The sequence below is a fragment of the Colletotrichum aenigma genome, assembly GCF_013390185.1.
Source record: "Colletotrichum aenigma strain Cg56 chromosome Unknown KSG_Cg56_contig07, whole genome shotgun sequence".
NCBI classification, from domain to species: domain Eukaryota; kingdom Fungi; phylum Ascomycota; class Sordariomycetes; order Glomerellales; family Glomerellaceae; genus Colletotrichum; species Colletotrichum aenigma.
Window position 1 is genome coordinate 204341 of NW_023500913.1, and position 23210 is coordinate 227550.

The 23210-nt window shown below is 55.5% G+C and overlaps 6 protein-coding genes across 6 annotated transcripts; 3 read left to right on the plus strand and 3 right to left on the minus strand.

Annotated features, from left to right (window-relative positions):
• Positions 1-277: 277 nt before the first annotated feature.
• Positions 278-1465, plus strand: XYNA-0 (Endo-1,4-beta-xylanase; the record flags this gene model as incomplete). Its single annotated transcript, XM_037325583.1, has 4 exons — positions 278-760; positions 820-1054; positions 1115-1317; positions 1370-1465. 4 exons carry the CDS (start codon positions 278-280, stop codon positions 1463-1465), a joined length of 1017 nt encoding a protein of 338 aa, XP_037175726.1.
• Positions 1466-3623: 2158 nt separating this feature from the next.
• CGCA056_v010337 (uncharacterized protein) lies at positions 3624-5192 on the minus strand (the record flags this gene model as incomplete). Its single annotated transcript, XM_037325584.1, has 1 exon — positions 3624-5192. One exon carries the CDS (start codon positions 5190-5192, stop codon positions 3624-3626), a length of 1569 nt encoding a protein of 522 aa, XP_037175727.1.
• Positions 5193-9910: 4718 nt separating this feature from the next.
• hhoA (Histone H1) lies at positions 9911-11012 on the minus strand (the record flags this gene model as incomplete). The annotated part of the gene is made up of 5 exons (XM_037325585.1): positions 9911-10042; positions 10097-10446; positions 10499-10652; positions 10862-10888; positions 10947-11012. The coding sequence occupies 5 exons, from the start codon at positions 11010-11012 to the stop codon at positions 9911-9913; spliced, it is 729 nt and encodes a 242-aa protein (XP_037175722.1).
• A 5166-nt stretch (positions 11013-16178) lies between these two features.
• CGCA056_v010339 (uncharacterized protein) lies at positions 16179-18320 on the plus strand (the record flags this gene model as incomplete). The annotated part of the gene is made up of 7 exons (XM_037325586.1): positions 16179-16484; positions 16542-16550; positions 16602-16620; positions 16656-16825; positions 16912-17210; positions 17474-17652; positions 17740-18320. The coding sequence occupies 7 exons, from the start codon at positions 16179-16181 to the stop codon at positions 18318-18320; spliced, it is 1563 nt and encodes a 520-aa protein (XP_037175723.1).
• An 812-nt stretch (positions 18321-19132) lies between these two features.
• On the minus strand, positions 19133-20809 carry CGCA056_v010340 (uncharacterized protein; the record flags this gene model as incomplete). The annotated part of the gene is made up of 1 exon (XM_037325587.1): positions 19133-20809. One exon carries the CDS (start codon positions 20807-20809, stop codon positions 19133-19135), a length of 1677 nt encoding a protein of 558 aa, XP_037176017.1.
• A 1259-nt stretch (positions 20810-22068) lies between these two features.
• On the plus strand, positions 22069-22690 carry CGCA056_v010341 (uncharacterized protein; the record flags this gene model as incomplete). Its single annotated transcript, XM_037325588.1, has 3 exons — positions 22069-22174; positions 22232-22306; positions 22365-22690. 3 exons carry the CDS (start codon positions 22069-22071, stop codon positions 22688-22690), a joined length of 507 nt encoding a protein of 168 aa, XP_037176016.1.
• Between the last annotated feature and the right edge of the window lie 520 nt (positions 22691-23210).

Consider the following 23210-nt stretch of genomic DNA (forward strand, 5'->3'; position numbering starts at 1 on the left):
ATTCCCTGTCGACCCAGTCTAGGCACCAATTTAGACCACTATATCTGAGTTGCCCTGTCTGCCAAGGTCACCCCCCGTAGACAAAAGATCCCCAAAAGATCCGGAATGTGCTCCACCGAGAGTACCTTACCACACATGGCCAAACGGAACAAATACTGCGAAGTCGCCTGTTGAGGCTGACGGACCGTCCTCGACTCCTTCACCACGTTCGTTTCCATACGCTCATTTTCATACTCACTTTCCGTCGTCCTCGTCGCGACAGCCACTCCTTACAAACATGAAGTTCTCTCTGGCGCTCCTCCTCGCGCCGCTGGCCCTCGCCACGCCCCTGCGCATCGCGACCACCCACGAGCACGCCCACCACCTCGCCGAGCGCCAGGCCGCCGTCAGCATCGACACGCTGTTCAAGGCCAAGGGGAAGGGCAAGCTGTTCATCGGCGTCTCCGGCGACAATGGTATCATGCAGCAGGGCAAGACCGAGGCCATCATCAAGGCCAACTTTGGACAGGTCACGCCCGAGTACTCGATGAAGTGGGATGCGACAGAGCCCGCGCGGGGCAAGTTCTCGTGGGAGAACTCGGATTTCCTCGTCAACTGGGCGACGAATAATAGCAAGTCTATCCGTGGACATACGCTGCTGTGGCACCAGGCCCTTCCCACGTGGGTTTCGGCGATCAGGGACAAGAAGACCATGACCAGTGTTTTGCAAAACCACATCAGCACCGTTGTTGGCCGTTACAAGGGAAAAATCAGGTCCTGGGTAGGTGGTTCTCTGATCCAGGTTTTGATACATGTTTGCTCACTAAGCCGGACATGAAGGACGTCGTCAATGAGATCTTTAACGACGACGGCACGTTCCGCAACACCACCTTCTTCAACGTGCTGGGCGAGTCCTACGTCGGCATCGCCTTCAAGGCCGCCCGCGCCGCTGATCCCGCCGCCAAGCTCTACATCAACGATTACAACCTCGACAACAAGGACTGGGGCAAGCCCGCCGCGGTGGTGAAGAAGGTCAACCAGTGGATCGCGCAGGGCATCCCTATTGACGGCATCGGTATGCTCTTGAGTACGAAGTGATCAAAAGTGGACATGAACTGATGGAAACGTGGAACAGGCTCCCAGTGCCATCTCGCGCAGAACATGTCGAGCAAGATCCAGGGCGCGCTGGAGTTGCTGGCGACCGCCAAAGTGTCCGAGATCGCCATCACCGAGCTCGACATCAACAACGCCCCGCCGGCGCAGTACGCCGAGGTCGTGAACGCGTGTGTCAACGTGCCCAAGTGCCGCGGCATCACGGTGTGGGGAGTCAGCGACAAGGTAAGAGGAACGCGCCTCACCGGATCGGCAAAATCAACTAACAGGTTTGTAGCAATCTTGGCAGGCTTCCGCGAAGGTTCTGCTGTTTGACGAGAACTGGAACCCCAAGCCGGCGTACAACGCCATTGCGGCCGCGTTGAAGAAGTAGGCGTGTAAATGCGGATGACTAAAGCCGGGACTCTGTACATGAATGCCTTAGACATATTTTGTGAGAGACGTGGCAAACTCACGAACTTTTGATCATGGTCTCATCCCACTTAGATACATGTATACAGTTCAACATCGGAGGATTGCTATGCTTCGAGCCGAGTACTTACACAACAAGACACTGTTGCTTCACACCTTCTACAAGTCTTTCGTAATCTTTTTCCATCTACGGAACCTGTTTAAATGGAAGATTGATGTTGACCCTCAAAGGCCAGGAAAGCATAATTCTGGCTGTAGTTGGACTGAATGAGATTACCCACATGGGTCCCTCTTCTCGAGGTTTGATATACTTCTGTGGGCCGTTTATTCTTGATATCAGTATTAATGAACCAATGTCCGTCGAATATGACAAAAGAAACCAGCCGTCAATACAATCTTACATTTTCAGAACTCATTTCATCTAATGAAAATTGTCTTATGCAAAATCTCTAAATCCTGGCTAAGGAAATCAAGTAAGTTTTCATTAAATCGGATAAAGAGACCGCAGTTCACCGATGATTGCAGGAGGGATATTTAGATGAAACATTACAAACTATGTTCTGGGAGACCCCCTAACGTTTCTGTGTCTAGGCGGCTACTTCCTGTGTTCGTGGTGACTTTCATGAGGAGGAGGACGGAGGACGATGGCAATAGATAACGAACATAGAACGCGATACTAATAACGACGATGACAACGACAATTATTATAGATAGGAATAGTAGTAACGACATTAGCGACCATAATAGCAATAATGATAGCGAGCACACAGGAAAAGTAATCGCTCTGGCACAGGAAAAATAGGGGTTCTGTATTCCTGCCTCAAGTGACCTTGTCAATCCAAAATAGTGACCCTTTTAGCTCATTCTTTTGGACAACGTTGCTATCATTCAACCAGGTCGTGATTGTGCAAGTTTAATGTCACTTTCCGCATTTCCCCAGGACATAGGATAACATGGTCAAGGCAGGGTAATAATAAGGACGATTTGCCCAAATATCTACAACTAACCGCTCGGACAAAACGAACCTTCCCAAATTGCCACCATATCCATTGCTCATACTTGAAACTACGAGCCATGAGTGCAATTGATAGATATATCAAAAGACCGGGCATTCTTTAGTCTCAGCGTAACGTTTCTTCAGTCACAACATCGAAGCGTTATCATCATCAACCACAGAGCCGTAGCTAATCCAGCCAGCACTAATCCTCAAAGGCTGCCGTCCATCTCGCCAATATGTGCGGGGACGAAACATCAGTTAGAACCTTTGCAGGACTCAGAGCTTTTATTCGAGCAGTCTTCTTTCTTCTTCTTCTTGACATCATCCTGTCTTGGCGGGACATGCTCCAACTCGCAGAAGAAACAACGAGGAAAACTTCTCAGCGTCCCACCTCCTACTCCATGATTCAACATCTGGCCGGCTATCGCCTCGAGCAACAAAGATCACGCCTCTTTGGCCCCCAAGATATGTCGTCCCCCTTGACCATCACGCTCAGACTGTCTTGCAAACACCGTCACCCAAACTTCGCCCTCGCTCAGAACATCCCAGGACCCCGTCGCGACCCGAGCTCGTAGAGTTTCTCCAGTTTGGCGCGTCATCAATTGACCAATGACATTTCACCCGTCTGCAAGAAGGGCGTGGAGGGTTGATCATTTGTCACACCAAGACCACTGTCGATCCTTTCTCCTCCTGCGTCTGTCACAGCAGCCCACCTTGTCATTTTTTCAAAGCTGGCTTATCACAAATGCTGGCGCAGGTGATTGGTTGATTGCTCTTCATGCCACTGGCAGACTCACTCACGATGGGAGGAAGGCAAACTCATTCGAATATTTGGAGGAAGACAGTTGCACAATGACTTTAGCGTCTTGAGAAGCCTAACACAAAGCTCGCGAGGTGAGTATCGATGGTTCGGCTGCACGGTCCCGGGCCCTTGGCTCCTTGTACGATTTTGATAAGTGCAACTCATAACCATTCCATTACTCATGTCGCATCCTGGTAATCCGTAAATGTACAAGCCTGATTTGAGATACCCAGCTGCCCCTCGAGGGCATGGCGGTCCGCTTGGCGGCAGCCTTTCTATTTCAATACCAACCATCTATCATCGCGCCGTCAGACATGCGTCCTACTTCGCCTGTTGCGCCCTCAAAGCGTCTACTTCACGCTGCAGCGCATCCAAATCGGCAAGAATGTCTGCACCTTTGCCAAAATTGGCCTCATAATCCTGTGCCAGGTCCTCTGTCCCTGGCTCTTCTGGCACGTTCGTGCTAAATCCTCTGGTACTGTCAACGCTTGGCCTTCTTACATAATCCATGCTTCCGCGACTGCTTCCTCGTTGTCGAGGTGGAGGCGGTGGAGGAGCCCCCTCTTTTCCGCCGCTCACCTTCCTGCTTGTGGCGTCAAAACTTCTCACGCTTGGGGGACGGCGTGTCGAAGTATTTCGCGCGGGAGGTGGTGGAGGCGGAGAGATCTTTGGGGGAGTGTTACCCGACGCAGTGTTCTCAAGGTCGGAGGGTACAGGGCTGAACGAGGCCGCTGACGGTGAAGCTTGGAACGACTGGCGATGTGATGCATTCGGTCGTCGAGGTGGCGGGGGTGGCGCAGGGGCATTGATACTCCGGAAACTCTCCGACCGTGAGCGCTGCGATTCCATCGAAGACCGAGGCGGCGTATCGGCCTCATTGCCCGCCTTGCTCGGGGCATTGGCCCCGGCAGACGCCGTGAGAGACTGGCTCCGCGCGTGGCCCCGTCGTGGCGGGGGTGCTGGCGTTGGTTTTTTTGCCGACGCCGACGTGGCCGGGGTGGGTGTCGAACAGGGAGTGGGGGAATCCTGATCGGGGATCTTGCCCGCGGCCTCTCGGGCAAAGACATCTTCCGCCCCCTCCCCACCATACGAGCTGGGAGCCGGGGGGAGGGGCTTGTTCACATCGGACGGAGAGATCGGCGATGCCGTCTCAGATGAGATGTGAGGTCGTTCTGGCGTCTGAACGCTAATCTTCCTTCCATGCCTGGAACTTGGCGGAGGGGGCTTTCTCTTCGTCGGAGGTGAAGCAAGGATGATACCGCGGTCCGCGATGTCCGTTGATGACCGGGGCGTCTCCGCGAAAGACGTATCTGATCCGGACGCATTTGCGGCCTCTGCAGCCTTGTCGCCTTGAGATTGTGCCTTGTGAGCCGGCATTCCAGCTCCAGGTTGGCCGGTAAGTAGCAGCATCTTGAACGCATTGACGTCGAGGGATTTGGCTGCCCCGCCAGACGGGGCCTTTCCGTCCGTCAGGCCTTCCAGATCCTGCAACGTCTTACCAAAGGGGTTTTCAGGCGTATGGTTGGGGACGGCGTTGGCGATGCGCAGCGGCGCAGCCTCAGGAAGGCCGTCGGGAAGCTCGGGAAACCTCTTTGAAAATTGGTCGTCATCGTCGTCTGAGCCGTCGTCGCTACTGTCGTCTTGACGTCCAAAGCCTCTGCTGTGCACCGATTCGGGGGAGGAAGGCGAGGAGGGCGGCGGAGACAACACCCTTACCCTTTTGACAACCTTGGCTTTCGCGGGTCGAACCTCGGGAGGCGAGGGAGCGTTATCCCTCGAGATTCCGGATGTAATGGATTCGAGAAAGGCAGATGTGGTGACAGGCTGAGGGGTAGAAGAGAAGGAAGTCGAGGTGGTCTTCCTGCGGAAAGGGTTGTGTTCGGAGGCCATGATTGCGGCGGGCGGTGGTTCGGGAAGGGCGGAGTGGGTTCAAGTCGTGCAAGAAATGTCGAGGCAAGTATTAGGCAGCCGCCATCGTCAACTCCCAAAGGAAGGACGTAATCGCCAGGATGACGCTGTGTACGTAGGCAACAGCGAGATGGAGGATTTCCGGCGTGGAGGGAGAGGAATTCGATTATGGAGCGGTATTGTTGGACGAGGGGAGGAGCTGGAGGGTCGGATTGGTAACTGGAGGGGGTTCGGGGACTGCGGGCGGTGTCAGTCGAGGCGGCCGGAAGAATCGGTAGGGAGACAGTGCAATCGCAAGGCGACGGAGTTTTGGATTTTGGGGTCAGGGTGACGGGCAGACCAAGTGGGAAAACGGGGGCCATTCTCTGCTTACCTGCAATGTATCTAAGCAAGGGGGATTCGAGCGTTAGAAATGTTTGGCAGCAGACGGATATGCGACAGCAGACGACAGAGCTGTGCCCGACGGCGGCAGCGGGACTAATCGGTCGGTGGTCGACGTAGAGCAGAGGCCTGAAAACTGCTGGCTGGGTGGTGTCTGGTGTCTGGAATCTATTGCCTGGTATCTGGTATCTGCTGAGGTGAGGTATTAAGGTATAGCCGGTGGAAATTGGTGGTGGTGTAGTGGCAGTGCTGGCTGGTGGTGGCCGTCTCGACGTCGTTGGGTTGGCTTGCGATCAGGTCGGCCGGCTTCTTTTGGGCGGTGGAAGACAAGATTGGACAGGAGGAGGGGAAGCTGGTTGGATGACGGCCTGGCCTTCTCTCGTTTTGGGGGGGGGGCCGCCCGGGATTTGAGCCAGGGAATATTGGAGCAGGAGGGGCCAGAGGCAGAGTGCGAAGTGCGAGGAAGGGAGTGAGAGCGAAGGAGATACGGATAAGGTAGGCGTAGAGTTGCAGCAGCTATCAGTATTTGCTTATCGCAGGTACTGGTATCTGTAGGACGGACGATGCAGATGATGGACGAGGGGAGGTAATAAGCGGGCAGGCACGTAGGGTAAGGTAGGGTGGTGCCTTGCTAGGAAGCGGGTGGTAGCGAAGCGACAGACGGCGGACGGTGGTGATTGACGACACTTTTGATGGGACCTGGGTGGGGGAGGATGATGAAATCCCTCCACGTCCACGTCCACGTCGTTGCCGACGACTCCTTCCTTCCTCTGCAATTCACATACTTTCGCACTTGCATGAGTTGGTCACGTCCACCAGTCTTGGATCCTTGATGCCCACTTTCCTCAAGTTGCAGAATTGCAGTTTCTCGTTCCAGATTCAGTGCAGCTCGGTCAACCCGCAGCAGCAGCAGCAGCAGCAGCAGCAGCAGCAACGGAGGCAAGTCTCGACTGAGGTGCTTGTATCTGCACCGCGCTCTTTCCTGGGTTGCTGTCTCCTGCCTCGTGCTTGCCGTCGGAGAATGCTTCAAAGTGAGGTACCGTAGCACAGGCGCAAATTGAAGGAACCCCTCAAAGTAAGGTAGGTACCTGCCACGCATATGCCCCGTATCGCTACACGGCCGGTACTTCCCTCCCGTTTCTGTTCCTGCCCTCTGTAGTGTCGATGTCGATGGCACTGCGTCCCTAGCGGGCAAGAAGGAAAGGTACACAGGTAGGTCCCTCCTCCCCACATACCCCGAAACAGACGGGAAGCAACATGGGCATCGCATCGCACAGGCCAGCCACTAACACCACCGGCGCCATTCTCTGAACGCTGCTGTTTGATCAGTGCGTACTGCACCTCACTATCAGGTCCCTCCTCCAGTGCTGCTTCACACTGTTTCCTCACTCTCAACGTCACCTATCCTCGAGCCTCTTCGTCTCTCATTTTAGATGCAAAGCTTCCATCCACCCTCTTTCACCTCGTCTCTTCTCGTCACCCAATGCTTCTCCTCCCATCTCGCCTCACACCGGCCACACTGTGACTTGCAGACAAGCACATTCCCTCGACCTCGACCCTCGACATCATGCTCCATCCCAGCCTCAGCTCCTCGACACGACCCCTCCTCCGTCGTCAACACCTCGACCACTCACTCGCTCCATCATCAGGCCCCCGACCGCCTGTACGGTTGCACCCTGCACCTGTCGCTCGTCGTGTTCCGGATTGACGACAGGGATCCCGACCCGGAACCAGCGCCGGTAGGGGACATGGTCAACGGAATCTGCCATTGAGCATTAAACCAGAATCCCGCTGCCCAGTGACACTCGATTCATCGGATTCTTCTCGCCGCTTCTGACAGACAGCTCAATGCCGCCGCACCCATCATCCATCGACCTCGTCGGCGCTTGCACGTCACTCATCAGCCCAGCTCCCGTCTCGACACACCTCACCTAACAAGACTCGCACAAAGTACTCCATGTACCCGCTACCTCCCTCGACACCTCGCCCGAATTCTCTCTGTCCTCCCCCCTCCAAACATGAAGGTTTGTTTCAGGAACACCAATGGGAAGCAAGCTCGGGGCTAGCTATCCACGTCACTCCTTGCACATCCAGCACGCCCACCTCTCTTCCGCCACGGAACAATCACCTCTCAACTCTGCACTTGCCGCAACCTGCAGCGCACTGCTCCCGGCCGACTGATGAGCTGCAGAGCACCGACACCAGCACCAGGACCACCACCCGTTGGTGTGACGGTGACGGCGCACACAGAGGTGATGCCCTTGGGCCGCGGTGAAATCCTGCGCCTCTGGTCTCCGAGCTCGACATTTGACACCGTTGCACCATGGCCCGTAACCGCCCACCCGCTCGCTCGCCCTGTCTCGCTTCGCCTTTTCTTCAAGCCAGCCTTCCCCGCATCGCCACCTGAAGCCTAATAAGCATCGCCGTTTACTGTGCGCGTTCTCGTCGTAAAGATGACTGAGATTTCTAGAGATGGCCAACATACGAGAACTCTCAGCAGTGGAGCAGCAGGCACCGGTCAGTATGACTCGACTGCACCAGCAGTTCCAAGTCTGCCTGTCCCTGATCTTGCTCCTCCGTGCAAACGAGCGGACGACCCTCATCGTCAGTGACAGCAGCAAGTCAGATGATCAAATGACGCTCGCCCAACAAAAGTCGCCCCTCTGCCCGGCTCAAGATCCGTATGATCGGTGTGGATGGGACGGGTCCCGGCCACTGGTGTGGCGCCGTCCGCTCGCCGCACGTGTCAGACGGCCGCCCTGCCTAGAACTCGCCGTGGCCGTCGTCGTGCATCACAAAACCCAACGGCGATGTCCACTCAGGCACGCTGACGACAAGTCCAGGGAAGAGTCCAAACAACGCAATCAACCCGTGAAAACCATGCTCAAAATACTCCGCGACAGGTCCTCCAAACCTCGAGTTCCAGAGTCTTGGGAATTGTTTGGTACCTGCGTTCACCAAAAGCGTGTTCGTCCAGCGGTCTGTGCAGCCAAGTTGACTGAGTCGATGTTGCGATTAACGCCGCGTCCAATAGGGTCAGCGGGCGGTTCAAGTCTCATCTGACGCCAGGCCAAGTCAGCCCACAACCAACGAGCCATACCGACAACTGAACCACCATGCAACAAATCTCTTTCGCATCACAACGTCACGAGAAAAGCACCAGGCAACAGGAACAAAACACCGCAGGCACTTCTTGCTTTCTAGAAATAACTCCCCGAAGGATCCCGGGCGGCTGGCGGAGGAGGCACGTGACATCCCTGACCAACCGACCGTGACACGCCCGGAGCTCACCTCAACTCAGCCCAAAATGTAAACAAACCCATGAACCGACCGCGTCTTGTCTGTCTCTCTCTGTCTCTCAGCCCCACCCCGAAACTCCCACGCGGCCCTCCGGCACGTCGCACCCCGTCCGCCTCTGCTCCCACTCTCTCCCCTTTTCCCCAACACGTCTCCTTCATTTCCGTCGTGCTTGCTCGGATCCCAAGACGAACATCAAACGAGATAACCCTTCCATTCTGCTTGTAGAATGGTGGTACAATATTTCATAGCCGCGCCGGCCGCGCCGTCTGTACCGACAACCGTAAAACCCCCCTGACGTGACTTGACCACCGGCCTGACCGCCTCTCACGGGCTGGGGCCCTCGTCAACCATCGCCATCGCCGACCGTGAGATCGCAGGAAGGCTCCGTGGGGAAGGGTTGCGCTTCCTTTCATGAAGGAGTATTTTGCAGTTTCTTTGCGCCCGAGTTATGATACTGGTAGATCGTCGTCAATCGACTGAAGCTGCCATCCAGAGAAAGATGGTACAGGCAAGGCGCGGCGTTGTTTCGGAGCGTCATAAGTACGCCAAGTGATTGTCCAGCCTTGCCAACTCGTCGCGCTCCGAGGCATGACCAGGAGTGAAAATCTCGCACTTCCGCCAAAGAAACAGAATATTGAACAGTGAAAAGTCTCGTCATTGGTATAATCGCGTGAGCTATAGTTACAATAGTGAGAGGGCGTCGCCGTCCGGGATCCGCCGAACCCATCTCAAACAACGCGCGCAACGCGACGGAGGGTGAAAAAACAGTAGAACAAAACAGAAACGACAAAACACATTCGTCCCAACCCGATGATCCCTTCTTTCAACAAGTCAAGAGTCAAAACTTTGGTTTGTTCCCACCACCGTTGCCCGGATCCCATTTGAAACCCCATTGTTGTTCCCGCCAAGTAATCGAGCAATACTCCCGTAAACGCCGTTCAGTTTGGACCTAAGAAAGATTCGTGACCAGAGCATGCTTGCGTTCGTCAACCAGGAAGACGACGACGAAGAACAACGCTCTACGCAGATGCGGCAGCGGGCTCAGCCTTGGCCTCGTCCTTCTTGGCGGACGCCTTCTTGGCCGCGGGCTTCTTGGCCTCGGTCTTGGTGACGCGACCAGTCTTGGTCTTGGAGATGGCAGCGGGCTTGTCCTGATGAACGTGTCAGTAGGTGTACTGTGCGAAGGGTATTAGATGAGAACGTACGGCCTTCTTGGCAGCAGGCTTCTTAGTCTCCTTCTTCTCAGCGGCGGCCTTCTTGGGGGCAGCAGTCTTCTTCTCCTTGGGCTCCTTAGCCTCCTTCTTAGGAGCGGCAGCCTTCTTGGGAGCGGCGGCCTTCTTCTCCTTGGTCTCCTTCTCGGCAGCCTTCTTGGGAGCGGCGGCCTTCTTCTCCTTGGGCTCCTTAGCCTCCTTCTTGGCGACAGTCTTCTTAGGGGCAGCGGCCTTCTTCTCCTTGGGCTCCTTGGCCTCCTTCTTCTCGGCGGCCTTCTTGGGGGCAGCCTTCTTCTCCTCCTTCTTGGGAGCCTTCTTGGCGAGCTTGGTGCCGCCGGAGGGACCTGTGCAAGTCAGTATATGGGATTGTCAGATGGCTAAGGCACGTCGACATACCCTTGGGCTGCTCGAAGACACCCTTCTCAACACCAGCACGGAGGGCCTTGTTGAAGAGAGAGTCGAACATGGTGTCGCTAACAACGTTGATCTGGTTGTTGGCCTTGACGTACTTCTTCAGGGCCTGGCGGGAAGATCCATTGCGTTCCTTAAGCTGTAAGAGAAGAGACGCGTCAGTAAAAGGTCGGTACACGAGGTCATTCGCCGCGGGAAGGCAGGCGAAAGCGAGTGGTGGCGCGATCAGGGTTCGCGAGGGTGGTGGGCACGGGCGAGGGCACTGAGACCCAGTAGCGCAAGCGAGACCCGACTGGCACCGGTCGCGTAACCCTTTTGCGCCGGAGGGAGAGGAGCTGGAAAACATACAGCAACAATGGCCTCGGTGATCATGTCCTGCAAATTGTTAGCAAAGAATGCGCCATGCAAAAAGACCGGTGAATCGGGGACGGACCTGGTAGCTGGGGTGGGAGGCCTTCTTGGGAGCGGCGGCAGCGCCCTCGGTCTTCTTGGGAGGCATTGTGGGTTTGGGGGTGGTGGTTGAAGGTTTGGGTGTTGGAAAAGGGTGCAAAGTAGCGGATACAATCGAAAGGGCGATTGAAGTCGGTGGATAAGTCGAAGTAGATCGGATTGCGAAGAAGATTGACGCGTTGGGTTGAGGGAGACAAGAAGAGAGAGATCGAGAGCAAGAGGGGGGAGGAGCGCGTGCGTGGAGGGGATGGGGCTTGTTTTTATAAATGGGCGGGGGCAGAGAGGCGCGGTGCGCAATCAGTAACTTTGTGGTCTTGGGGGTCTTGGGCTGCGGGCACCACCTCTGGCCTCGCTGGGCTTTGGGGGGGTTCCAGCGTGCCCCCCATCCATCCCCTCCCCCTCCATCCACCATGCTCATCCACCACGTCCTTCACCCCCCGGGAAAAAATAACTGTGAGCTAATGGCCCGCGTGGTTTTTTAGCGACCGCCCTCGATCCGCGCGACCAGTGACCAGACCACGGGCAGCACAGCACCACCCACACCACAAACGATGGAACATGGAGCCGGGCTACAGGTTGAGATGTGGAAGAAAGAATTTCGACGGCTCTCCCCTCCCGTTGGGCCTAGCAGGGAGTCGTCGAGTCGGGTAGCTAGCGGTGCAGGAAGGGTAGGGCAGCAGGTGCGAGACAGGTTCGACTGCCTTGCCGTGCTTGTTCTTGCTTTACATGGCGTGCAAGTGCAGGTGCAGGTGCAGTAGGGTTCCTTCTCTTCTCGGTCGACCTACCTCCCTCACCAAGCTCACCTAAAGAAGGCAGGTAGGGACCTACCTTAACCGTCAACCGTCAAACCGTTCCTGCTCTCCGATGCTCCTTCTACTAATGCTCCGGTGACAGACAGCAAGGTAAGTAATTAAGGCAGGCACGAACATAGACGGTAGAGTAAGGCAGGTGAGGTAGGACTCGAATGCAGGTGTGCCAGAGCCCCAGCTTCCGTGCTTTCCATCCTTTCCTTCCCCGGCCCTACCTTACCTTCCCACGCACCTGCACCTGCACCTGCATCGCACCCACCTCGTCCCTCCTTCCACCTCTTTCTCTCCTTCTCCTTAACCTCATCTCTCCTCTTCTGCTATTTCTCGTTTTGTGATGTGTCTCGACTTGAATCGGCGATTAGCGCCAGTTGGGCTGGAACCAAGAGGCTCATATCTGTGTGATTTGCTAGATGCGGTCGAGACGGACAAGACGGGAGGCTCAAGACACAGATCAGATCCAGCACCCTCTCCTCTCCCGTCGTCTCCTTCCCTCGTCTGCCTGATGTTGCCACTCCATCCAGTCCTCCAGGTTGTTCTGTGCTAGACCACCACTTCCAAGATAGATATCTGCAGATCTACATGGTCAACTTGTCCTCCGTCAACTCCCAAGTGGCGACGAAGATCGCAGCAGCGGGTGGCACATGGCCACATGGCAGGCGCTCCAAGGAAACAAAAGACCAAGCTCCGGACGCGTCGCATGAAGCTTCTGAAGCTTCTGTCGTCTCTGCTGTCACACCCTGGACACCTGGACACCTGGACACCTGGACACCGGACGGGGGGCCCCTCTTCTCCCCTCAGCAGCTCGACTCCCTGTAAATCCAATCCAACACATCCAGTCCAATCCGTGCAGGACGGGAAAATAAACGAACACCTCATAGTGGATGCCCGCCCAGGTGCGGTGGCCTTCTGGTGCTTCTGGTGCTTTTCCACGGCTCCTCCCAAGGGACCCAGCCCAAGCCCATCTCCCATCTCCCATCTCACCTCACAGGGGGCCTCTGCCGCGGCAGCGTTCCCGCCAAACAAACGCAAACACCTCCATCCCCTCCTTGGCTTCGCGCATGCCGCCATGCCCTAGGAAAGGTGGTTACTGGTGAGGCATGCTCCCTGACCTGCTCGAAGCTCCTCCCCTCCCCTCCACTAGAATCAGATCACCCCCAAGATCAGTGTCAGTGTGTGCCTGTCCATCCTTCCTTCCCCGTCGTCGGTTTTCAGGGACCGCCTCAGACTCCTAGACAGACTCCTGCCTGCCCTGCTAAGCGGCACTGCACACTGCAGCAGGCGCTCCTTCCCTTCCCCATCACGACTGCCACGCCGTTCGACGACCCAAAAAAAAGATACCTACCCCAAGTACCTTTCCCATTTTCCTTCCGTCGCATTAAAATAAAAATGCCCTCCTTCCCTCGTCGATTTTTCTGATTGGCCAGATTTTCGCAATCCATCCGCTGAAAGACTGTCCCCCCCGGGCTCCCAAGTCCAGCACAGCACAGCGCAAAGGACGAACGAAGAAAAAAAAGCTGTCTGATCCGGCACCTTCGCATCTCCCACCCAACTCATTCTCATCGCCCACCTCAACCGCCTCTCATTTTCCCTTCCCACTCCTCTCTTCTTTTCCCTCTTTTTGCGCTTTCCTCACCCTCCATCACGCTAAATGACTCATTTCTCGCTTCCATCGCGTTTTTGGCTCTCGCAAACCCCCGATCCACATCCCGCACGCCCGGCCCCAACTTTCCTCACAGCCCGACTCCTTTCCCTCGCCGACTTGCCACTTTTCGCACTTCGTCCATGATGTCCTCAACACAACCTCCCCCGTCGCATCCGGTCTCCCTCCTCGCCAGTCCGGTTTCATCCCAAGCCAGCACCACTTCTGTGTTGCCCGAATTTTTCTCCATCACCTGATGCCATTTTGTCTCCATTCCCAACGTGTCCCGGCCCGGATATCCCGCACCCCGTCCCGTTCGGCCTCCCGTTCCGTGTGATTCGGTGCGCGAAGCTCGCGATTGAAGCTATCCGCACATCTTTGCACCACCACCGCGCAACCACCCACAGCACCCTTCTTTTCATCTAAAAAACACACTCGCCCATTGTCTAGGTCGACGATCTGCTCGGGGATATTTTTTGTGAATTTGTGGCATTTTTGTTGCTTGAAATGACTTACACCGAGTTTCGCGACCGCCGCCCGCCAAAGAGGGGCTGCGATCGCGTCGCGCGACCGATGAAGAGTCGATGGATGACAGCACGCGTGCTCGTGACCACAAAACCGCTCAGCCTCAAAGCTGATTGATAATATAATCCAAATATGTCGCCAGGCTACATCTGGCGATATCTGCCGTTTGCACGCTCCCGTTGTGCTTCATAAGAGCGTCAGAAGCTCGTGAGAAGCACGAGGGGCAATGGAAGCTATTCGCGATCCAGCACCCGTCCACACGAACAGCGACCTCTCCCCGCCGACAGCATTCGAGTCCCAAAGAATCTTGGGCAGTCCGGTTCGAATACCTTCTCGATTGACATCAATGCAATTTTGACAACTTCAAATCCTCATTGCGGCCGCCAAATGCCATCGCAAGCTTGACGCATGCACACCCAATGTGGAGGAGAACACGTGTGCCAGTCACCGTCTGTTCTCCGCCCTGACCGACACTTGCGTCCCTCATCCTCTGAACACCACACCGATCGAGACGGCATCTGAAATTCATGCAGCACAGGAACAGCTCGACGGCATTCTATTTTTCTGCATCATCAATTGCGGTTTAAATAAGATTGCCCCTCGTCGCGAGACGTGATTGTCAAGCCCCGCGAAGTCGCGCGTCAAGCGAGACGAAAAGGGGGACCGAACAGGCCTCACGGCACCCGCACCGCGCCTTGCTTTTCCGTGCTCGCAAGCCAGCGCACTTGCAGGCGAACACTTTCTCATTCCGAGAGTAAAATCTCCTCAATCTGATTGACATTTATATCGTTTCGGTATTTCAAAGAAAACGTTGAGGTAGCCGTCTAGAGAGCTACGCGCCAATCCGTCCCACGCGAAAAGCCGGCCGGCCGCACGGGGAAACTCGGGCCCAGACGAGCCAAACTCTCCATCCCCCTCGCGAGCTCCACGAAGATGTTTCCAGCTCGGCCTCGAAACATGACCATTCTTGATATCAAGATTTCATCTTCGTTCACAACTTTCGCTCGTTGTAAGAAGTCATTCAGCTGAAGCCAAGCCAGAACCGCGATGGGCAGCGGTGAGGCCGAGGGGCAATCTTGTTTTGACCCGTCCAACGCGTAATGAACCCCTTCCATCCACCCCCTCCCATTTCACCGAGGCAGCCTCTAGAAGAAGAGAATGATTGAAAATGATCAAGACTTAAGAATCAACTGAGAATCTTCCCCAGTCCAGGACGTCAAAATCGCAGCGTGCCCAAGCATCAAACTCTCCGTCAAACGCGTGCGCACCGCTGTGTGCTCCCCGTCCCCCCAAAAAAGTCGCGCGCCGTGCGGTGCGGTTGCAAGTGACAAGTGCGGTCGCAGGTCCCCTCCCTCCCCTCCAGTTGGTTCCTCCCAGATCCGGAAAGTGGGTCTCTGGGAGCTATGACCAGCTCGCAGCGGTCGCAGCTCCGGGCGAGGCGCTCCCACACCAATCCCCCCACCGTCGCAGGGCCCTGCGAAGTTCCACAAGACAAGCATCCCACGCCGGTGAAGTCTGTCTGACCGAGCTGACCGAGATGCCGTTAGGGTGGGGACTGCGTACACCGCACACCGAGAATTCTTCAGCCGGTGAGGGGCGGGGACACTGTGCACGCTGGATGGAGAGCGGAGGGGCGGCGATTAGGAACGGGATCTTGCGATAAAGAATCGCAGAGTACAAAACGTTAGAAAAAAAAAGCACCAGATTCAAATGCTCGATCAAGAGTGCGATGCCGCGAAAAATGCATCATCAGTGAAGGAAAAGTCCAAAAGGATGGTTCTCCCCTTCCAGAATCGAACTAGAGACCTTTCGATGACAATGTAACCATTACAGTCGAACGTGATGAACCAACTACACCAAGGGGAGTAACAGGGCTAGAGCCCCGCTTGGTGTGTTGCTCAATCTACTGCAAAGCCAGCCTAAGTTGCGTGCCCTGTCGAGGCCCCCGCACAGCAAACACTTCCCCCACGCGCCTTTCGACGCCCTGAAAGCCGAGACGAAAGGGCGCAACTACCGAGCCAACGGCCCTGCCATCGGAACCAGCGCCCACTCCATCGGGTCGCCCGCCCCAATTGCTGCCGACGGAAACCGAATTTCCTCATCCTTCCATCATCCACACCCTGCTTATCAAAATTCTTTCCTCCAAATTATAGTCTGCAAAGAAGAGTTTTGCTTTTTCTGTGTTGTGATATTGCTTTTCTTTTTGCTTGTGCAACTTGTTTTATAGATACCGTACCACGCGATGCGCCCCTCAATCTCAGCTCTCCGCGGCCCCGTCGCCCGCCGCTGCTTCGGCACCACGACTCGTCTCGCCGCTTCGGAGAACGGGACCGGCGCCGCGGTCAACCCGCGCTGGCTCTCGGAGCTACAGGCGCGCATTAAGCGTGTTGCCGGTCTCCAGCTTGACAGCGCCCAGAAGGAGGAGTTGAAGGGGCTGCGGGAGGCTGTTGACGGGCAGTGGCTTGAGCTGCTTGCCGGCCGCGAGGGATTCCTCACCGGGCCTGGGTGGAGGGGCTTGGATAAGCATACCGTTACCTGGGGAGATCAGGTGAGTTTTCAATATTACGCTTCTTGGTGAAGAAATGACACTGACGATGAGCTGCAGGATGCAATGGTGAGATTCATCGCGGGACGTTGTTGATGAGCACTGACTAACACGGCGCAGGGTACACTCGAATCGCGCGGTACATGAGGCATACAGGTTATCTAACATAGCCAGGTCATGTGAACAACGTCGTCTACAACAAGTACGCCGAGTCCGCACGAGTAAACTGGCTGCGCAACTTCGCGACGACAGTGGACCCCGAGAACGCGGACGAATGGAACCAGCTCATGTCGCCCAAGGACATTGGCCTGATCATGAGGAGCATCAAGACGGATTACAAGTTTGTAAGTCCCTCCATCCCCAGTGTCTTCTCATCTCCGCCGGCTGGTGCCCGTCAAGCAATTCGGCTCCGGATGCTCACGCGCAACAGCCAATGGCTTACCCGGACAACGTCACCGTCCTGCACAAGCTCGCCGCCAAGCCGACCTACGAGTCGGACTTCGTCCTCCTGGAGGCCCTGCTGGTCTCCGACCGCCACCGCCGGCCCGCGGCGCGCTGCTTTGAGGACATTGTCGTGTACGACTACAAGACCGCCAAGCGCACCGCACTGAAGCCGTTCATGGTTGACCGGCTGCGCGAGACGTACGAGGCGCAGGGGAAGAGCAAGCAGGAGTGCGAGGAGAAGATCGAGGGGTTGGTGAAGGTTGTCGAGAGGCTTGAGAAATCTGCGTGAGGGGTTTCTGATCGATGAAGAAAGAGAGTATTGAGATGGAATCGAATGCATATAGACTTAGACATAGATCTCGCATAGAGTAAAGAGTAATAGACGCAAAGTTGGCGATGCAGATCGGCCGGTTAGTTTAGGGGGGTATGACGGCGTGAAAGCGTTAGCCGGGTTAATGTGGATCATTGGCCGGTTTGCCCGGGTGGGTGCGGTGCGCCTTCTCAATTGCGAACTCCACCACCTCGCGCAGCTGAAGCGATTCACTCAGCAACTCGTCATCGAAGGAAGAAGACACCAACGTCAAGATGGGCAGCATCTCGTTCCGCGAACACATCCGCTGGGTGCCCGACGAGGCCGGCGAGCCGACGTCCACGATCGTGCTGACTTCCCCGCAGCGCCGGTTCGTGGATCTCCGCATCCTGAAGGCGCCGACTGCGGAGGGGCAAGGTGAGTGTGACCACAACCTCAACCCAAACTCCGGCCCAGCGCAACACTCGCAGGGGTGACATTTTGAAGATGGCTAACGGATCGCAGAAACACACGGCGCTGAGAGCCTGGAATGGGGCATCGCCGGCACGTCCTCGTCGTCCCTCTTCCCCGACGGCAAAGGCGGCGAGGTGCGCCACTCGCGCTGGGACCACTGGATCGACTCGCGCACGACGGAGCCCGAGACGGCGGGCGACGAGGGCGACATGTACCCGCAGGAAGGCGACCTCACGCTCGAGAAGGGGCGGATGGTGAACCCCGCCACGGGGCAGGAGTGCGACTACGAGGAGCTCTGGCGGGACGTCGACCCGGAGCCTGCGTCTGTCAAGGCGGATGACGCGCCGAAGCCGGAGTGCGTAGTGCTCAAGTATGAGGACGAGACGAGCAAGGCGCGCGGCATGATTGTGTGGCTGGGCCGGTTTTGTCAGGGCATCTCGAGAGTCGGGGAGGATGTCAGCGCTGAGCGGTGGGAGTGGAAGGAGGAAGAGGGATGGAAGAGGACGATTCGGATCGGGGCTGAGGGTACCATGCCTTGTGAGGTTTTGCTGAAGACGGGTGCGCAGTTGAGTGTTGGCGCGCATGTGAAGCATGGGGAGATGGTCTGGGATGTGCTTGAGAGCAGCGGGTAGAATGTGCCTTGATACCTAGGGACATCATAGGGGCATCTTCGCGAATCGAAGGCTTCAAGCATTCTGCGTGTTTTATAATATTATTCAGATGCTTGTGAGTGCTTTTCGTGTTTTGTTTTACCTTTTGATGATTGGTGAGGACTTTGAAGAAATTATTGCGTGTTTTAATCAAGGTCATAATTGAACAAAGTGAATCTGAGAATTGCCACAAACATGATAATATGCAGCACCCAGCGTGTCTCAGTAGTTTTCACGCACTTCTCACGTATTATTCGAGTGGGAAGTATGATTGATGCTCTTCGGATTTTCTCTGTCTACGCAAATACTATCTCGGAAGCCAGTTCATCGTCCTCTCAGTGAGTCATTACGCGTAGGGGTTTGACACCACCCGAAGGCTTGCACACACGATTGACTCCTTCCATGTCTCAAGCCGGGTCGCGAATGACAATATGCCAGTATCCATCGACACAGTCTTGTTGTCCCTGCCGGTCATGTGGTTGCTGTTATTTCTGTCGTCAGTCGCCGGTGTCCTCTGTCGTCGTCGTCCCTCGTCGTCGCTGTACCACGTCTTCGCCCCCCGGTGTCTTCCTACTTCAGCGTCTTCCTCCATCGTCTTCTCCCCATCATCTTGGTCGATTCGGTGACAGCCTTTCCATTAGCTAGAGTTATTCCCCATGATTCATGCCCAGCCATTAGGTCCTCGTATGCTGAGCACATCTGGAAGAAGTCGACGTTAGCATCATGTCTCTTCGACAACGTGGGAGTATCATTCATCGTACCTCCGCGCAAACATTCGCCGATGAAGTTCCTGCCTAGCCCCAAAAGACACCAGGAGCAACCTCCGCAGGCAGCGGCAAGTCAGGCGGTACAAGCGGTCCGAACAGCTCGTCGAAGGTGACCACAGCCACGCAGCGTGCCCGAAGGTCGCTCACGAAATCGCAGCGCCAACGGTTGAGCATGGTCACAGAGTCCTTGCAGAATTTGTGCAGCTTCCAGTCCGCGAGGCTGTTCAGCTCGCGAACAGCGAACATGAAAGCATCCGAAAAGCTTAGATCGTCGAGCAGTACGTCTGGGAGCGGAGCATTGATCCATTGGTTCTCAGCAGCGTCCAGGTCGATGTCGCGCTGGTAAGGATTGATGTCACGGATGGCCCAGAAGCGGCGCGCGCGGAGACGCTCGTCGGACCAGAACACCCATCCGCAGCGGCGAAAGCCAAGAAGGGTTTTGACAGAACCGCCGTGACCAAGGACCTTCCAGGCGGTGTTGGGGCAGTCTGTCTCGCATTCGCAGCTAACGCGGCCGGGGATGGTGATGACTGGGTCCTCGGGACAGACTTTTCCGTAGTGGTTTGCCCAGGTCCAGTTGGATTGAGCGCCGACGTGCTCGACCTCCGCCGTGCAGATGTCCTTGAGGATCATGTCGGCGTACTTGACCATCCACTGCCTATACTCTTGGATGGGCGAGGTGAGGAACGAACGCAAGAAGCCCAAGCCGAAGGTGGAGATCTGCTTGATGACTGTGGACTGCGTCATAGTGTCTAAGAATTGGATCTTGTCGATGCGGGTGACGGTTTCGTCGTGGACGTGTGTGGCATACCATATGCGTTCACCAGAATCTGAGCGCGTTATGTTGTACCTGTCGGGAATCTTCCAGACTCCATTGACGGGCTTGAAGGCGCGACAGACCTGTCTGAAATCCTCCTGAACGTCGCGGCCGTCATTGGCGCTCATGAACGCTCGGAAAAGGTAGACGTGAAGGTCATTGACGTATTGTGAGACGCAAAGCACCTCTTCCATCTCATGCTGGTCAAAGTAGGCGTCGAGCAGCTCGTGCTGAGCCTTGAGATCCCAGAGCTTCAGACCAGGCCTAGCTCTGAAGACATGGGACAGGAGCTCGAATCGGCAGAACGCGCGGAGAATTCGACGGCTCTCGTTGGGGTGGTAGAAGGTAATCGCGGGTACCTCCAGCACCAGCGGCTGGTAAGCTCCTTTGAGGCTCGACTCGGCCCACTCGGGGAGGCGCATCTGGAAGTCTTTGGCGTCGAGATCGGAAGTTTTGAGGGCAAAGTCTTCGGCAAAGGGAATGATGGTCTTGTCGATGAAGTGGCAGACGCCCAATTGCTGGGTGGGACTGCGGGTGCAAGTCATGAAAAGCTCAAGACTCTGCCAGTTCGTGAGATGCTCCTTCATCGCTTTTTTCTTCTCCTCGTCAGTGGCCAGAGAGTTCAGCTTGGCGAAGGAAGGGAACGCGAAGACGGCGAGGGCGTCGTTGTAGATTGAGCTGAGGAGATAGGTGCCGAGCTTGTTCTCCAGCTTTTGGTGCTGGCGTCTGGCGATGTCCTTCACAGCGTTCATGAATTTGTGGCAGACGGGAACGATACCGGAAATATCTTCGATGTCGAATAATCCGTAAGTGTGCTCGTCGATGATCTCGCTGACGATCGCGTTGACGATCTCCTGAGGGAGATCATTGATAGTGGTGGGCGCCATTGGATGACCAGTCATGAGGCACAGGCAGCAGAGTAAACGAATGGACAAGACTGGATGACTGAAGTACTTGACCGAGGATAAGAAAGGAGAGTCGACGCGTCGATAGTTGGGTTGCCGAACTGCGTGTGACGAGCATCGACACTGGGGGAACGCGTGTCAAAGTCGAAGTCAAACGTCGGAAATTTTAGCAGCCAAAGATGAGACTCGAGGGCCAGACACACCTGGAGGCTGGCTGCAAGCAGGATCCGGGTCCACAGTAAGGTGAATATCAGAAAAGTTCAATAATATTTTGTCAAACATGGACTCGACTGGCCGCCCCGTTCACCTCGGGGCGCCAAGTCCTCTCCCCCGCGCCCACTCCAGGACCCCAGAGCCACCACCCTGCTGTGGCCCAGTCCGTCCACCACATCAAACAGTCAAGAATTTGGCAGAAGTCATGGAATATCTACTCTTAAATCGATGCCCGCTCTCATTCGCGATGCTGCCAGTCTTCATCCGCCTCCACAAAGCAAACGGAGCCCGGAGCCACCAACTTATGACCTCAAAAGAAGCAATCTGCAAGCACCCAAATCTCTTCAAAGCGATAAAATCTCTTTTTAAGCCCTCAAAGAGTTTTCAACACTCTTTTGGAGTTTCCTGCGCTGAAGCTGAGTTGCCAGCGCTGAGTGCGAGTTGCGCACCCTCTTCCAAAGACAACCACCTCAACCTTCCGTGGCTTTCCGCAGCTCAGAGATCAGCCAGTCACAAAGCTCTGCTCAACCCAACGACATCATAACCACCTCAAAGCCACACTGCTCTCGCCCTTTTGGTCATGGAACACCACATGGACCCGCTTCCTGATCTCTCGATGCCTTCACTTTGAGGGTCAACCTGACAACCAAACCCCAATCGGCCAATCACAAAAATCAGAGCTGCAGTGTTTTCCTTGAGACACCCTCAGTTCTCTCTTGCACTCGCCCTCTTGAAGCAGTCAAAAGAGCGGAGACTATGCCCTTTGAGAGAGGGCTGGCACAGGCTCGCCTCAATCACTCCCTCATCAAGTACAAATATCCCCCTCCTCTACCCTCCTCTCGAAAAACTTCTTCCTCTTTTCTTTTTTCAACCCACGAAAACACACTCTCTCTAGTCGCTTCTCCAGAAACTTGCAACATTTACTTCAACCCTTCACAAACACCCAAAACCTACCCACTCTCAACAGGTCAGTCAACTGCTTCTCCCTCTCTTCTATCTCGTCCTTCTAACCATCGCCAGCCGCCACAATGAAGTTCTCTATGAACGCTAAGTTTTCTGTTGCCATCATTGGCCACTTTGCCACGCGTGGCGCTGCTCAGCAGCGCGTGAAGCTCAGTGACGGCACTGATATGCGTAAGCTTCCTCTTCCATCTCATCGCAACGCCTTGGCTAATTTTGATTTTCATCCAGCCCAGCCGGTCCTCACTACCCTCCTTGGCGATGCCATCCATAAGCCGATTCCCACTGGCGGCGATGACTTCACTGGTACGTGTGTTTAAGTTTTCTCTAATTTTTCTGGCCTCATTTGCTGACTTTTCTGTAGTCATGAACAGCGAGGTCTGCCGTCCTGTCACCACTACCACTTGTGAGTGGATTCAGGTCACCTCGACCATGTCCTCCTCTGAGGTCATGACCACTCTCATGGTTACCTCCTCTGAGGTCACCACTTCTCAGGTTCAGACCTCGGTGATCACTGAGGAGACCACCAGCGTGGCCACCTCCACCATGGGTACTACCTCTGGCAGCACTTCTGCTTTCATGACCCCCACTGTCTCTGCCTCTGGCACCATCACCCCCATCCCTTCTTCGGGTGCTGAGAAGACTGGTGCTGGCCTCGTCGCCGGCCTGGCTCTTCTTCTTGCCATCTGATTTCACAGAATGAGTCATCCGGGCTAAGTGTTTGGGTGGTACGTTTTGGGATCGAACAGGACTTGGAATGCCTTGGGCAGGTTTTCATTGGAACAGGACAGCTTGGTAGCAGCTTTTCAGATTGGTAGCTAGATTGGTCTCTCCCCTTGGGCATGCACGAATGGCACGCTCCGTAGCAACCAATAACACAGCTTCACACATTTATCTTTTCCCCTTTTCATCGTGACTTTGGAACTGATGTAACCGCCACTTGACTTGACTGTGATGCAAAATTGGCTGCGCGTGATATTTCAGATGATGTACCCGATGCTTGACAGGTCAGCAGTCCACCTCTGACACGCTTCAACCAGGAAAAGTCTCGCTAGGCGAGCCGGTGCGACAAGTCTTGCTTGACAACAAGCGTGTCGGGTTTCTGGATTTGATGATAGTGTGCCACTTGCGGAAAGCTCGGCTTGACGGTTCGTGGCCATCTTCGGCGGGCCGCGGACAACAGCTTTTGCAAAGGGATCGCAAGGCATCT